At 51.8% G+C, this 16,426-nt stretch overlaps 1 protein-coding gene across 1 annotated transcript in view; it reads left to right on the forward strand.

The window, feature by feature from the left end:
* Positions 1 to 570: 570 nt before the first annotated feature.
* Positions 571 to 16,426, forward strand: part of SMAD3 (SMAD family member 3) — a 115,336-nt gene continuing 99,480 nt past the window's right edge. The window contains exon 1 of the mRNA XM_028505442.2: positions 571 to 1,299. Within this exon, the coding sequence (XP_028361243.1) occupies positions 1,094 to 1,299 (206 nt within the window). The 5' untranslated portion in view covers positions 571 to 1,093. The remainder of the gene's footprint in view (positions 1,300 to 16,426) is intronic.

Genomic DNA, 16,426 nt, shown 5'->3' on the forward strand with positions numbered 1-16,426 from the left:
CTCGGGGCTTTCAGCCGTTGTGATCTCAGGGAAGAGAATAGAAACAGCTCGGAGGTCGCGGGCGCCCGCTAAGGTCCCTGATTGGGATCAGCGTGTGCGCGTGTCCAAGTGCGCCCCGCGACTTCCTGGCCCTCTCAGCCTTCTGTGCGCCCTCTCTCGGACCCGGGTCCTCCCTGAAGTGCATCCCCAGCCTTTGGCCGGATACCGCGCTTTCGCTGCCAATCTAACCCTTTCGGGCCCGCAGCTCTAACCGGGCTTCCTGAGGGTGGGTTCCGCGCCGGGGCCCCTCTCGCCTCTCCTTTCCCACGACTTCCTTTCGGCGCCCGCGGGACTCAGGTCGTGGCCGCGCGGGGTCCTGCGCGCTCCAGCCAGAGCCGCCTCTGTCCCTGTTCGCCCACGTGGGCGTGCTCCGCGCCGGGCGAGAGAGGCCAGGCGCCCTCCGGGAGGCTGGGGGCGGGCAGGGCGCCCAGGGGAGGAGGTGGTGGGGCGCGGGGGCGGAGGCGGGGAGCCCCGGCGGCAAGGGGGCGGCGACAGCGCTTGGAAAGGAGGCTGCACGCGGATTTGCATGAAACACAGACTGGAAGCGGGCGGGAGCGGGAGCTGGAGCGCGGCGCACGGCCCAGGCCGGGCCCGGGGAGCGAGCGAGCGAGCCGTGAAGGAGGAGGGTAGCTAGGGGCGAGGCTGCCGAGGCGGAGGGATCTGCGCATCAAAGCGATCGGGGCGAGCAAAGTTTGGCTGGGGGTTGGACTTTCCTTCCTGGAGGCGGCACCCAAACAGCCACCCGGTGCGGAAACCCAAACTTTCTTCTGCCACTCTGAGGCTCGCGGCCGCCGCCTCCGCCCCGCGTTCGGGGCCTGCCCGACCCTGTGCGGCTGTCGTCCGCCCGCCGGCTTCCCCAGCCGCCCTTCTGTCTGCCGTGAGAGCCCCGTAGGCTGCAGCGCCGCGGCCTGGCCCGGAGCACCAGCAAGTTCGCCGAGAGTTGAAACGAAGAAGTTTGGGCAGCCCCGGCCCAGCTCCTCTTTGCGCCCCCGGCGTCCCGCCGCGCCCAGCCCCGCCGGGGGCGTCCCTCGGCGCCCGCGCGCCCTCCCCAGCCATGTCGTCCATCCTGCCCTTCACCCCCCCGATCGTCAAGCGCCTGCTGGGCTGGAAGAAGGGCGAGCAGAACGGGCAGGAGGAGAAGTGGTGTGAGAAGGCGGTCAAGAGTTTGGTCAAGAAGCTCAAGAAGACGGGGCAGCTGGACGAGCTGGAGAAGGCCATCACCACGCAGAACGTCAACACCAAGTGCATCACCATCCCCAGGTGCGGGCCCGAGCGACCCCGGTGCTGCGGGGCCGGCGGGGCGGGCGGTGGGATCGGGAGAGGCAGTGTGTGCGAGCGTGTGTGTGAAGGGCGGGGGGTGGGAGCGCGGTCAGAAAGGGGACCCCAAAGAAAACCTTCTCTGGGTTTGCAAAGATTCAGAGCCTGGGGCTTCCACGCGGCACTCTCACTTCCAGACCTCACACTCGCTTTTCACCTCCCGGGAAGGGGGCGCTGCTGGAATCGGCCGCCCCCACTCCGGGGAGCTGCGGGCTCAAAGTTGAGGCCCGCTTTGTTCGGCTCCGCGGGCCGGAGCCCCTCCTCCGCCGCCGCCTCCCGCCCCCGAGGCCCGCGCTCGTGGAGGTGGTGGTGTCTCTCCCTTTCTTTTCTTCAGCCCTGTCCCCCCACGTCTTCCCTCCTCAGCAGGAATGCAGTCGGTACAGCTGGGGCTGTGGGTGAGGAGCGGGAGCCCTGTGATTGACAGATTCCTTCTTCGTTCTCTCTTTGCCTTCGGGATTAGCATTTTTATCGAGTATTTTTAGACTTGGTTGTGCCAGTCTCCCGCCCCCCTCCGCACACACTCACTTTGGTCGCAGTGCAATGCTCTGACTTTCAAATGAGAGACGAGTGGCAGAGAGTAGGGTTTTCACGTCCCCCTCCACCTCCCCCCCCGCCCCCGACCTTTTTTTGCCCTCCTTTGAGGCTGAGATTTCGGGTTGATGCAGAACAGAGGGGGCTTAGAGCCGACCAGATAACAAAACGCACCCCAGGGTGGGCCGCGCCGTGGCCCTTGCATTCCTGCAGAGCCCTCCTTCCCCGAGAGCTGTGCCATCTGTCTGGACCTCCTTTATAATCCACACCGCGCGGGCTGGGTCGGGGGGAGCTCCCAGAGGGCTGATAGGGGGGGTCTCTGACTTCTCTGCGATCCCCAGGACCTTCTCTTAGTTCAGAGCTGCTCTCTGCCTCGCTGGAAATTGGGGCGTGTGTTGTGTGTGCGTGGGGCACCCTGGTCTCCTGTCTCTCCCTCTCAGCCCCTCTAACGTCTGACTCTGTGCCCAGGGAGGGCGTGTGTGTGGGGGGAGGCAGGGGGATGTCTTTGGGGTCCTGGGCTGCAGAGGAATGTGCAGAGGGTCCCCACAGGCCTGAGCCCCGCAGAGACTGTCATCCTTGCTCTTGAGCCAGGAGTGGACTCCGTCCTTGGCCACCTGCTTGGAGCAGCTGGGCGAGAGCTGCCAGCCGTGTCAGGCAGGCACAAAGCAACATCTGTCCCGGGAACCCAGGGCAGGCCTCCTCTGGAAATAAATGCCACATATGGTGGGAGCACTGACTTAAAAAATAATAATTTTTTTTAACTGGGTGGATCCAGTCAATAAAGGGGGAGGGAAGGCGGTGCGCTGTCTGGGAAGTGTGCTCTGGGCCTGTGATCTGGAGCCAGGACTGACTTCAGAGGAGGTGGTGTGATGTGATGGTCAGGGAGCCCTGGGTTCTGGTCCCAGCTCTGGTTCTTACCCCTGCTTTATTCTCTCAGTGGGGTGGGGTGGGGTGGGGTGGGCGAGCAGGTGAATGAGTGTCCTGCTTCTTCCTCCTGAGGAGGGGTTTCTGAAACCTGCCTTCTTAGCCACCCAGGTGCATTAAGGACAAGTGGTTCATGCTTTGCAACAGAAAAAAAAATGATAACAGTTAGAAAATGAGCAGCAGTGTAAAATGCTTTACAGTGTATGGAGCACTTTCACGTGGTTTCGTGAAATGAAGAAAGGAAGGAAAGCCTGGAAGACAGATCAGGCAGTTAGGCTTAAGGTTTATCTCATTTTTAAAGTTGAGAAAACTTCAGAGGAGAGAGGTGGAAAGGCTGGCTATAGTAGACACAGGATTCTGACCCAATGTGCTCCTTTTCCTGCCCCCTGCTGCTGTTTACTTTGAAGGTTCTGAATACATTCTTTGTTGAATGCTAAAGGACTGTTAACTAGTGGGGGGGGTTGCAAGGGGGGGTGGAGGGCAGCGTGGATCTTTGTTGGTTAGGTTGCTAATGTTCAATCAGAGGGCTGGGGACAGCCGGGGTGCAGACAGGCCTTGCTTTCCCCTGCCCTGGTCAAAGTTTGCCCGCTGGGGGAACGTAGCTTTGGCCTGCTTTTTCCCCTCTTCCAAAGGTCTCTGCAGCCTGAGGCCTGTGAAGCTTTGGGTGTTTCCAGAGAGTTCAAGGTAGCTTGCTCCCCCGTCTCTCAACACTCTGTTAGGAGTGGGGCATCTTCTACTTGCCTGGCAAGGACCTACTGATAAGGCAGATTTTTTAAAAAATATCTTTTCTCAGTTAGGGAAACTCGGTTGCTTGGGTGGACCGAGACAAAGTGGATTTCCATCCCTGGATTCTGTGCCCACGCCTCTGGGTCACCTTGTCTCCCCTGGCAACAGCTGCTGCTGTTTTGGTCTCGGGCAGACAACTAAAGGCCACGTCTTGGGGAGGTCTTTAGCTGGCCTCCCACTAGTGATACTGACGTGTCTGGTAAGCCCCGTGGATTGTTGACTCGCTTGTCAGATTGTCTGCCTTCTCCAGACTGCCTTTTTATAAGGTATCCTACTGTGTGCGAGGCTGGGGCACTGGGTGTTTCCACGTGCTCTGTGAGATCTGGACCTGTGGGTTGAAAGGAGCCCTCAGTCCAAGGAGATTTTGACAAGCGTTTTGGTTAAAATGTAACCGTGAGCAGCAGCAGTAATGGGCAGTTATAGCTGTGTGGTAGGGTCTTCCAGCCTGCACCGCTTGCTTCTGTGTTTCACCAGCTCTACCCTGTCTCCCGCGGTCAGAGCAGCGGGAGTGATGCAGGCTCACTGAAACAGTGATGCAGGCTTAGTGATAGCAGGAACGTGAAAGAGACTGGTGCCGAGGAAGTGGTGAGAGGCTGACCGAGGCACAGGAACACGGGGGCTCTCAGGGTACGCTGAGGTCTGGCAGGATGGGCAGAGCATAGACACTTTGTAGAACAGAATCTCACTCCTTACCTGCTTGAGTGCCTGAGTAAAGCTACAGGTATCTTCCTGGCCAGTTTATAAAAATGGGGTCAGCAGTTGCCACTGAGGAATGGAGAAGGTGTGTGCATGTCGTGTCAGCCATCAGGAGCCACGCACACTTGAAATGACTGTTCTGATGGACTCTGATAACTGGTGCCTCCACCGATAGATAGGATCGATGCCTCAGCACAGTTGTTAGGAGCTGGACTGAGCTCCTGGCTTGGTTTGTTTGGAAGGGGAATTGGGCTTGCTTGTGTCACAGCCCCAAGTCCAGAGGCAAATGGGAGAATCTTCTGATACACACCAAGTCCTGCCTCTTTGTGCTGCTTTTTTAGCACAGCCTCCTCCTGTTACCTACCTGGGCTTTGCCAGGCTACTCTCACCCCGGGGGAAAGGGGGAAACGTCTTCATCTTTGACACTCCTTTCTCAGACTTCTGGGGACAGACCTATTGTCAAGGCCGCTTGTTAACCTTGACTAGGAGAGCTGCACACAGGGGCTGGGAAGAGGAGGGGCCCACAGGACAACGAGTTGATGACTGCGGGGCTGGCTTGGAGCCACGGCTGAGCCCAGGGTCAGCTTGACATTCCCTTGACATTTGGAACCCTGGAGCTTGCTGCTGCACCCAGAGCGTTTGGGCCAATGCATGTTGCAAACAGCCCCTTGCTCACAGTTCCTAATGAAGTGTTAGAGTTGGACTTTGTTGATTCATTGTTCTTTATCGGCCCTCTCATGTCTGAGTCACTGTTCCAGGCAGTGGGGGAGGATGCAGAGATACATTTGAGATGGCTCCTGCCTGTGAGGAGCTTACACTTCAGTACGGGAAACATTAATAGGGCATTATTTGAGTGTCTAACTGCTATTTCTTTCTTGGTCCGAGCCACCAAAAGAGATAGAAACTCTCGTATGGAGTGAATTTTTTTTTGGCGGGGGGGGGGGGGGGGTGGTCAGCGGGGATGACCCATGATGAGTTTTTTAAATATTGTAAAGTCACTGTGTTAGAAAACAAAGTAATGATAGCCCTCTTTTTTTCTCCAGATCTTGACATCTTAATACCTGGGTGGATTTAGGAGTTCACAGACTGTCCCAGAGCCTTCATGCCTGTACCCGTACAATCAGGAGCTCCATGCCTAGAGTGGGAGACAGACTTGCCCAAAGACACAGGGCAAGAGCACAGCCGAGGGATGTCCGAAGTGCAGGGACGAGGGGGCAGGAGGTGGGAAGAGGAGGAAGGGGTTGGTGTGAGCTGCAATAGCAAAGGAGCACAGGTGATACTACCTGAAGGAGGTTTCTGGACTGCAGGGGATCACCAGCGCTGTTGGCTCATGGTGGTGGTGGCCTACAAGAGGGAGGCCACGACTCCTTTATCTGCGGCCATTTGCTAAGCTGAGCACTGCTGTGGATAAGTGACTGTACCGCTCGCACGGGAGGGCTAGTGAGCCTGAGCAGTATTCGACTCCGCAGGCGGGTGTTCCCTCTTTGAAGTGAAAAAGTAACTTAGTGCTTTGAACCTGAAGTTCAGGTTTCCTTGGTGGGAACGGTGACTGTAGACAGATTAACTTGGAATATAACAGAGTGTCAATAAGAAGTGGACAGCTTGGAGACGACCGTGGGTGTTTGGCGCTTCAGAGTTCTGATAAGACCTGGTCTTTCATTTCTTTCTCTTTAAGCCTGAGTTTTTGTACAGTTGTAAGAACTCTTAATAATGTATTTTTGAAAAGTCTTTGCAAGGATATAAAGTTTTAAGTGACAATTCTAATAATAGGAAAACAGACAGCGAATCCAGTAGTCATTTAGTTCTGATGAGAAATGCAAGATGATGATGAAATTGAGAGAATTTGGCTCAAGCTAATCACATCAGGAATCCAATTAAATTGAGTTTTTTGAAAAATAAATATTGGTTTTAATGATGTAAACTTGTAATTGCTGTATTATTATAATGGAAATAAAATTAACACTATTTAATGGACTGAGCAACCATTAATTTTCACTAGTTAATTTATGAGGAGAATTTGATGTCATCGGATGCACAATCCAGCCATTATTCTGCATGCGCTCCTGTGTGAAATAAATAGAACGAAGCAATGCTTGCCTTAAAAATGGAAATCAGACTTCGTTCCCATGACCTTGTTCCCCTTCCTTCTTTGTCCACCTCTCCCACAGCTTCCCGTAAGTGCAGTTATGTTCTCTAAGGTGGAATGCAGCTTTTTCAATCAGCCAGGCTCATGAATAGTCCTAATTAATATTTGTCCCTATCTCCTTTGAAGTACTGACCTATTTAAAAAGATCAGCTCTCACCAGTGTGGCTCACTTGAACCGAAAGGTCACAGGTTCAATCCCTGGGCAGGGCACAAGCCTAGGTTACAGGTTCCATCCTCAGTCAAGGCGTGAACTGGAGGCAACCACCAATGTTTCTCTCCCTCCCTCTCCCCCTGTCTTCTCCTCTCTCTCTCCCTCTCTTCCCTTCTCTCTAAAATCAATAAGCATGTCCTCAGGTGAGGGAGGATAAAAAAGATCAACCTGCCCCCTTCCCCAAATCTGCACCTGAGGAGAGAAGTTTCCAGAAAGACCATTCGTGAAAGCAGCCTGCTGCATGTGGAGGGGCCGTGGGAGGGTGACCAGCCCTCTGCAGACGCCCGTGGCCAGTGCGCCCTCGGACGGGACTAGCTTCTCCCCAGTGAGGGCCGGGAATCATTGTTGACCACTGACAGCTTCTCAGGCCACGAAGCCTTCAGTCTCCAAGCACGGTGGGTCCAGTAAACAGCTGGAAGCCGCCATATTTAACCCCACCCTACAGAAGCTTCGTTCCTGATTTTACTCTATTCCAAGTTTTAGAACAAAGACTCCAGGAGAAATCGTCCACTTCACTCTTATGCTTTCAGTGCACCCTAACCCTGTGCTACGTAGTAGGGACAAAAGAGAGAGGAAGGTGGCTGCAGTCCCTGCCCTCCTGCAGCTTCCAGTCCGCTGGCTGCCACATGGATCCTGTGTCGTGGAGATAACGGTCTGTGTGTTCACTGTAGTTAATTTGTAAATACTGTTTTCTGGGTGTCAGAGGGCCAAATCCCCCAAGCTCTGCAATTTATTGACTCCTGACAAGGGTAAGAGAGTGTGAGTGTGTAACGTTACTCCTTGTTTTGACTTAATTAACAGTTTTAGAAATAACAGATCTATAGCACAAGCTGCACTATCTGCTGTTGATTATCGCAGGCCTCTGCTGCAAACAGCAGCCTGCCACAGTGGCGTGCTGCTGCGGAATGTTTAGACAGAGAGACTCAGTTTAAAACAAAAACAGAGCAGAAGCGTATTAATTAAGAGGTTTGGCTAATTCTGGACTAAGCTAAAGTTTGTTTAGCAGGCCTTTTCTCTTCGTAAGTGCTGTCAAAGAAATATTAGTTATAAACATGGTTTTGGGGGTCATGTTGAAGGCAGGAGTCCGCAGACCTGGGCAGGTCCTAGAAGAGCTCTGTTTTTGTTCAGCTGTGTGACCTGGGGCAAGCCACTTAGTATCTCTGGGCCTCAGCTTTTCTCAGCTGGGCAATAGGCTGGATAAGGTCTATGGGAGAGGCCCTTTCTAACTCGAAAGCAGTTTTCCAGCAAGCGTGTTGGAAGCGTCTGTTCGCACAAATCCAGTTGATCAATGAATCACAAATCTTTCTTAATTTTTAATGTCCTAAGATCCTACCAGTCTGGTGCCAATCCATTTCTATAAATAAAAGTAAGAAAATCATAATTTAGTCTTTCATTTTCGTTATTTTTCCCCACTCTCCTCCACACCTGTCCCTTACCTTGTGAGTCAAAATTGGTGAAATTTAACTATAGAGGGATCTAAAAATAGCTGAGCACGGAGATGAAGATGTGAAGGCTCTGGGTTTTTAGATGCAGTGAGCAATTCTTCTTTGTTGCTATTTTTGGCTATTCTCAGAGCAGGAAGTTTACTTACACTAATGACCACAAATGCCTAAAAATGGTGAAATGTAAGAGGTAGGCATTATAGAGGATACCTGTGGAAAATGTTTGCTCATATGTCAGAGTTTACCCAGAAAGCTTCCTTTATTTATTTTCAAGTATCTATATAAGGAAAGGCCATATTTGATTGCGTAAGCGTGCACCTTTTGTTGGGCAGTGTGGAGGTTACGAGATTAAACTCCAGCTAGGAAATGAAAAGTGAGTTCTCCCAAAATAGTCCTTTTTCTGTATCACATGGCTTTCTCCACTTACATCTGGCAAGTCTCTCTCCTGAGCGCTTTGCTGGGGGTTTAGAATGAGAGAATGGTTTGAGAAACGTGGTGTCAGGGCTTGCCTTGGAAACCCGCGGAGCCACAAAGCCGGTCACCTTTGCTGCCGAGTGTCACATCACACACTGCCAAACCAGGCTGGAGCTCTGAGGTGTCGCCGTTTTTTTTCTCTTCAACTGGACTTTTGAAAATAGTAATGCTTTCTGGGTGTGTGTTTTTTTAAAGGTCTGTTTTTATGCTGTCACAGCTCAAAAATGCCAAAAGGCATTTTTTCCTTAAAAAATCACCTCTGGGCTAGGCCCAAATGTGGAGTAATGGATCCAGAAAGGACTTTTTGAGTAGTTACAAGTGGCTGAAAGCAGGCACTGAGGATGGAAATTGGGTTTTTTCCCTTTGCTTCAAATCTCCCCTGTTGTGAACTCTCTCCTACCCTCAGTGAATTCAGCCTTACTTCTCTCTGTGCCGGGGAGGGCAGAGTGAGTGAGTTTGTTCTGCTAACCTTTAAACTGTGTCTGTTGCCATTTCTCTGTACCCAAACAGATACTTAAAATACCACCTGCAGGGCAGGGTGGGGGGTCTGGGTGGACAGGAAGAGCTCAGGAGTGAAGAAAGGGCAGAGGGCCCTGGAGTCTCACAGATTGGGGTTGAGCCTGCCAGTCACTAGCTGCATGGCAACCCGAGGTCCCCTTGCTTCAATGCATTGGGCCCCAGTTTTCTCATCTGTCAAATGGGAATGGGAACACTACTTCACCTAAACCACCCCAAATGAGGTAGGATAGACCAAGCACTTGGTTGATATCTGTATCTCACAGCACTTAGTAGGTACTCAGTAAACCCTCACTTTACCCTTCTAGGGGGAAGTTTGACTGATTGTGTCAATCAATTTCAGCTGGGGACACCCCCCACCCCTGCTCTCAGAGCTCACCATTTGGAGAACCTTGGTTTATGCAGTAACAGAATCTACCGGCAACCCATGCACACCAAGAGCACACCACCATGCTACTTGTTGGTTTAGGGCTTGGCAGGCTTTTGAAAGAAAAAAAATTCATATTCTTAGGTGGTTCTGCCCTTCCCCCTCTCTATCATCATTTTAAAATTGTTTGGCTGACTAAAAATAATAGTATTGAAAACAAACTTTGATGAATCAGTGCTCCTGGGGTGGGGGATGGGCGAGATCCTGAAGAAGAAAGGCTGTGACTCACGTGCTTGTCACCGATTGCCTGCCTGTCATTGTGTGGAGGTGTATGATGTTCATTGTTGCTGGTGATTTTGGAGGCCCGGGTAGAAGGCGGTTCTGGCTTTCCCTGAAGTACCACCTTACCTGTTGGCTTGGCTGGCGAATGAGAGTGGCCAGCTCCAGAAACTCATGTCTCTGATACATCTAGACATGGGCGGTGGTTCCCTTGACCGCCCTTAGCGTTGTGCAGAAGGAGACTCAGGCTGGGAGGGTCATGCTCTGGCCCGCCTCCGGGGTGCTTGTTTTCATGGGGCAGAGCTGTACGGCCAAGAGGTGGCCCTTCCAGAGCCTGCACCTCCTCCTTCCAGACCACACCGTGGGCCCTGACCTGAGTTCCCTGCCCCAGAGGTCTCGAGCCTGCTTCCGAGTGCTGTGTGGGCCAAGGCCCCAGGTCCCCTCCGCCTGAGGAAAGACTGAATGGGCCACAGGCAGTGTGCATACCAAGGGCTGACCAGGGGTGCGAGGCATGGAGGAATCAGGTGGCACTCGGGTCTGTGGTGTTTGCGTGGGTGTGCGGGAGCCCTTCCAGGTGTGGGATGGCGCTGGGGGTGGGCTGGGATTCGGGCCCCTTGGCCCTGAGTGTCCGTCCTCATTCCATTGTGAGATCCAGGTATCAGAGAATTCTAAATCCCAAACCTGGCTTTTTAGTTTGTCTTAAAGTGTCTTTTAAGATAAGAGAATAGAGCACATTCTGTTTATGCTCGGTACCTTGGTTTCTACTTTTTAACTGGGATGCGTGGCTCATGTTCGAGGACCCACCGACAGTGGAGGCAGCCCGTTTGTAGCACCATCCTCTCAGCCGTGGCACCAGTGCATGGACAGGATGGTGGGCACGTCCTCAGAGATTGCTTCTCCTCTCCCTGAACCTGGATCCGAGTGAATGCAGATGTGGGAGAAGGTGATACATACGTGTTGCAGCTGCCCACCTGGAGTGCAGCGGAGAGCTGCACACTGATACATGTTTGTCTGTCGGGTACATGTGTTAGGTGCTGACTTTGTGCTGGGCCTCAGATGTCTGGAGATGCAGGGGTGAAGTTCTGTCTCTAAACTGTGCGGAGGCAAAAAGGGACATGATGACCTCAGTTACAGTGGGCTCATGGGAAAAACTCTCACAATGGTTGGACACAGTGTTGTTTGGGAGCCCCAAGGAAGAGCGGCTCCCTTCCTGGGGGAGTCAGAAGGCATCACCTCCGAGGTGATGCTGGAGCAGGACCTCGAAGGGCGCACAGGAGTGGGGGGTGTGGTGAAGCCTGCAGGGACCGCTGGCCAGACGGAGCATGCAGGGCCTGGTGTCTGGGGCAGGCAGGACAGTTCAGGGTGGCCAGAGTGTGGGAGAGGGAGGGGCCGGAGAGGAGTTGGAGAAGGATGTTGCCAAGGGCTTTGGACGGCCAAACTTGGCGTTTGGACCTGGCCTGCTCTGTAAGCGCCCCGGAGACTTTGAAGCAGGGAGCGGCCTGGCTGAAGCCGCTCTTCTGTCCGTGCTTCATTTTCTCCCCCGACCGTGGCTGGTAACGGCGGGTGTTCTGCCTGAGTTATCCAGGTCAGACTCCGAATCCCTTACACCACCATGTGGAAGGCTCCAGGCGATGTCTGGACCGGGTGAAAATAGTGTTTCATTTGCTGTCAGGAGAGAAGACAAGTTGTACGACCAGGAGGACTCCGGGAGCCCCAGTGCCCAGGTAATTAGCTAGTGAGTCACGCCAGCCTCTTGACATGGATTCCTTGGGAAATTAAGGGGAGAGTTGCTGGGCTCCGTGCAGACGGCTGGTCTCCCCAGGCAAAGGGCTCTGGATCAGACCTTGGCCTCTCTCTGGTCGTCCCTGCCCCTGGCACAGAGCCTCTGTGTGGACTGTCCCTGGTCACTGATTTTAATTTCTTCATTGATGGGCATCTAGGCCAGGCTTCCCAATTCTGGACCACACTACAATCTGCAAAAATATATAAATTTTCTACTGCGGGTTCACTGAATGCTATGAGTCTATTATATACATATTATATTCCTTAATAAGAGAATACAAATAATTTAAGTTGGCAGTGTTTATTTATCACTGAGAGTAAACAGAAATTATATTGACCATTGAGAGATTGGGGACCATTTACCTTATCTGGTTTGAGTCAGCTTTGTCATTGCAGTTGTTGTTAGTTGATAGGTTTTTGACAAAGTTTTGCATCCAAGCCCTGATTCTAGTTCATGGACATTTTTTGAAAATATTGACAGAGACCTGCCACGGGGCAGCATGCTGCAGTGGATAACTCTGGGTTTGCATTCAAGAGACCCAAGTTCAAATACCCGCACCCACACTTACTGCTTTGGTGACCATGGATACGTCACCTAACTTCTTGGGCCTCCCTCTCCCCACCAGTAAAATGGGAAAAATAATTCCTTCCTCAGTAGGATTATTGACGTTACTTACTTTGATACACTGTGCATTGAAAGCACTTTGCAAGACTGTAAGGCATCCTGCAGTGTCACCTAATATATTTTAATGGAGCACGACTCGAGAGTATTGCTAAATGCCCTTTCTGACAGAGATGGAGTTAAGGCTTCCAGGTGCATGTCCAGATTTTACAGAGGAAAATCATCAAGGATGCACAGGACTCGGCAAGAGCAGAGACTCAGGGTGTGCGTGCTCTGGGGCCTGGTACCGGAGGCTTAGGTGAGCTGATGCTCTTGCTTTGTCCAAGCAAACAGTGAAGTTGGATGTGGTGACCTGTCGCAGATCACTCGAGTCCTCTCCCCTGGTGATCCTGGCATGTGTGCCTCGGCCTGAGTGCCAGCTGCATGCCAGACACCGTGGTGGGCCATTGCTTAACTGGTTGATCTTCTCCGGCCATCTGCGGTCCTCTGGGAAAGAGGAGTCAGCCCCCTTGGTAGGGGAGGAGCTCGAGGCTTTGTGGGATCTGTGGCAGAACAGGAACCTGAACGCTGGTCTCTGGCTCCTGAGCCTGATTGTCTGCCCCCAGGTTTCCCAAGAAAGGGCTACCATCCTCATCTTCTGAAGCTCTCACGGTAAGAGATGGAGCTGGACATACTAGAATCTAGGGTGACTGTGTGATTCATTGAACAAATCGGAACAGTGATAAGAGTGAAAAGGGTACTGCTGCTTTTAATAATGGCCAAAAAGTGGCCATGAACCTGGCCCGTCCGGACAAATGTGGGTAGTCAGTCACCCTGCCTCTGTGCTGGGGATCATAATACCTCACCACGGTAACCAGCAGGATTAGTTCATCCAGTTTATGTGGCACCGATAAAGCGTACGGGACTGTCAGGATTATTTACTGCTAGTGTAAGTGAAATGAATTGCCTGAGGTCAGTCAGCAAGTTGGCAGCGTCATATTCTAAACCTGGATGAGATCTTAGAGATAATCTAAAGCAGTGCAGTTAGCACCAGAGCTCCCCTGACTGCGGTAGGAGTTGGGAAACATTTGGCTGTGCTGGTGGCTGCTCCGAAGGGAAGGGGACAGAGGTGGGAGGTGGAGGAGGCGTGTGTCTGCGGGGATGGGGGTGCCAGTGAGGGCGTGGCAGGGCCTTCACCTGGCTCTAGAACGTCTGCCTCCTCATCAGGACGTGTCCCTTGGAACCCCAGGAGATGCCACCAGGCCCAGCGTCACTTAGATGGCGTTTGACGGCCAGCAGCAGAGACTTCTGTGAGCTGACCTCTTCTGTCCCCCTGCTCTAGTTTAGCTGAGGCCTCAAAGATATACTACTGGCTGGGAGCTGGTGGGAGTTAGTGGATAATCCTTCTGCTGAAGAATTTTGGAAGGCGTTGAGGAAGGAATTAAAAATAACAGCAAGCCTGCCTTTTCTCTCTCTTTGTGGTAAATGCATGGAATGTGCCAGGGCCTCCGTGGAGCACGTGGCCCCAAATAACCCCCCCCCCCCGCCTATGGAATTCTGCAGAGAACATGGAAAGACTACGCCGTTTCACTCCTGCTTAATGTTCTAAGGATTTGTTCTGCGAAATCGTCCAAGCCTCACCCCTCTTCTCTTGCCCCAGATGATTTGTGGGAAGTATGGAGAAGGACTTGAGCCTTCTATGCTTTCCAACCCAACTGTTACCATGGGTTTGGCCCTTTCTGCTGAGCTCCAAGAAGAGCTGCTGGAGTGACAGAGTGGACCCGTTACAGGCTGAGAAAAGCTAAGTGAAAATCCAAACCGAACTTGGCACTTGCTTGGAGAACTTCAGCTGATCCTGTAGTGCTCTGGTCGTCATCCTTTGTGGCTCTGCCATGTTCTAGAAATAGAACAAAATGCGTTATCCCACCCCACCCCTTTTTCTAACCACCCCCCTCCACCACCCACACACAAGGAGGCATGTGTGTGGGGGAACATGAGCAGGGAGTGTTAATTATTTATGTTCCAGTTCATTGGATAGTCAGCATGGGAACCGGGCCCAGGGCTTCGTGGAGATGACCAAGCCATCTTGCGGGTGAGGGTGGAATCTGCTTTTGTGTTTAGAGTTCCAGTTTTTTTTTTTTTCCACCTTGCCACCTGCCCCTCTGCTCCGGAGGCCCTCGGTCCCTCATGCCTGGGTACTGCAGTGAGCCAGGGGGCCCCTTCCCTCTCTGATCCAGCTGATATTCTGTATCAGGGGCCAGACTCAGTGTCTTAGCATGCTTTTGGCAGCAAGTAACTTGAAATCCAACTAACAGCTTCAACACTGTGGGGCTAATTATCTCCCCTAAGAAATCTGGGGACAGTTTTAGGCATCAGCAAGGACTTGCTGGACTTCTGTCTTTCTGTTCCACCATCTTCAGCCTGATCTCTTTTTGTCTTCGAACTTGACTGCTGGTGGTTTAAGGATGGCTGCAGCTGCCCCAGGCATCACCCTTTTTACAGAGTTGCATCCAGGGGCAGAGAAAAGCTGCTTCTCCTTGTGTGGGAGGGGTGTCAGGGTGCAGGGAGTGGTGTGGGTGGGGGGTGGGACCAAGGGGTCTCTTCATCCAGGTGGAAAACCTATCCCAGAAACTTTGTATCTCTGGCTTGTATTGTGTCACATGCAGTCAGTGGCTGAAACGATGGATTGGAATCAGCCTCTTGAAGTGAAGGATCCAGGCTATTTCTTTGACCCGTTAGGTACTTAGTACTTAATACGATGCCAGACCCTTTGTGCATTTTCTTTTTCTTTCTTCCTTTTTTTTCCTCCTCTCCTCTCCTCTCCTCTCCTCTCCTCTCCTCTCCTCTCCTCCCCTCCCCTCTCCTTCTTTCCTTTTCTTCCTTCCTCTCTCCCTCCTTCTTCCTTTTTTCTTTCTTTCCCCTCCATCCCTCCCTCCCTTTTCTTTCTTTTCTCTTTTCTTCTTTCTTTCATTCATTCATTTTTCTTTCTTTCCTGCATGTCTATCTTATTGCCATTAGAAAAATGTTATATAAAATTCCGATCCACTTTCTTCTCCTTTACCTCTACCATTCAAACTTAAATCTTTATTTTGACTCAAGTAAAAGCAGAATCATATGTCTGATATGAGAATGAAATATTTCATGACATTAAATTAAAAGGACTTAATTGAAGTAGGTATACAATTTTCTCACATCCAATAATCTGAGTGCAGAAATGAAATTTACAGTGTCGGTAACTGGGTTCATCAGCTCATTTTCAGTTCATGTTCCATTCCCCTTATTACATGATATTTCCATAATACTTCAGATATTTTAGTCAGTTGTATACTTTCCAATGTCTATTATAAAAATTAAGATGTTAGTTTAAAAACATTGCAAAAATTCCAGACTAAACAGCATTCGGCCCACTTAGAGTGAAGCTGTTGCGAGGGCCCCAGACAGCGATGGCTTCAGTCTCGACGGCCTCCCTTGGGCCCAGCAGCCACCTGGGAAGCAGCCCCGGCAGGAAAATGACTCTTGAAATGCTGTTTGTAGATTTCATTGACAGTATTGAAGTCATTTATGTCAGCCAGCAGAACAGTCGTTTTTTACCGCATTAGTGAAGTCACAGCCGGTAGCTTTCAGAATCTCACCCGTGTTTGTAACAGCCTGGTTAGCCTCCGCTGCCACAGCCCCGGCATAAGCTGTCCACTCAAAGGGTCCACGCCCAGCTGTCCTGACACGTAAAGGGTCCTGTCCACTAACACAGCTTGACTGTAGGGACCAATGGCTGCTGGGGATTCTTGTGGATCACCTGTCTGATTAAGGACACTTTGGCTAAACCTTTTCTCTTCGGGGTCCTGGGAGAGAATGATCCCTTTGTACATTTTAATGACTACTTATTGATTGCTTGTTGATTTCCTCCTATTATGAGTAGCCTTCTGAACACTTATCTGATGTCTTGCTAATTTCTAAGGATATGGCGGTAAACCGGTCAGAGACCAGTTCCCGTCCTCATGGAGTTCATCACTGAGATGGAGACACGGTTGTGTCTGGAGCATCTCAGAGCAGGGTGGCAGGAGTCTGCCACCGGGCAGCTCTGGGGGAGGGGTGGTGCTGGGGCTCGGGACACAGATGGGTATGCCTGAAGATGATCATGTGTTTGTGACTCAGGCGGGTCCTTCCAGACAGTTCAGCTCTCTGTCTCTGCCCCTCCACCGGTCTTGTTTTCCCGTTGACAAAATGAAGATTAAACGCTTGCCTTTGAGTATGGAGTGGGGGCAGAGAACAGAGCCAAGAGCCTCCGCACCCAGGGGAAATTTTCTAAAGGTGCTTA

The sequence above is a fragment of the Phyllostomus discolor genome, chromosome 1 (assembly GCF_004126475.2).
Source record: "Phyllostomus discolor isolate MPI-MPIP mPhyDis1 chromosome 1, mPhyDis1.pri.v3, whole genome shotgun sequence".
In the NCBI taxonomy this organism is placed as follows: Eukaryota; Metazoa; Chordata; class Mammalia; order Chiroptera; family Phyllostomidae; genus Phyllostomus; species Phyllostomus discolor.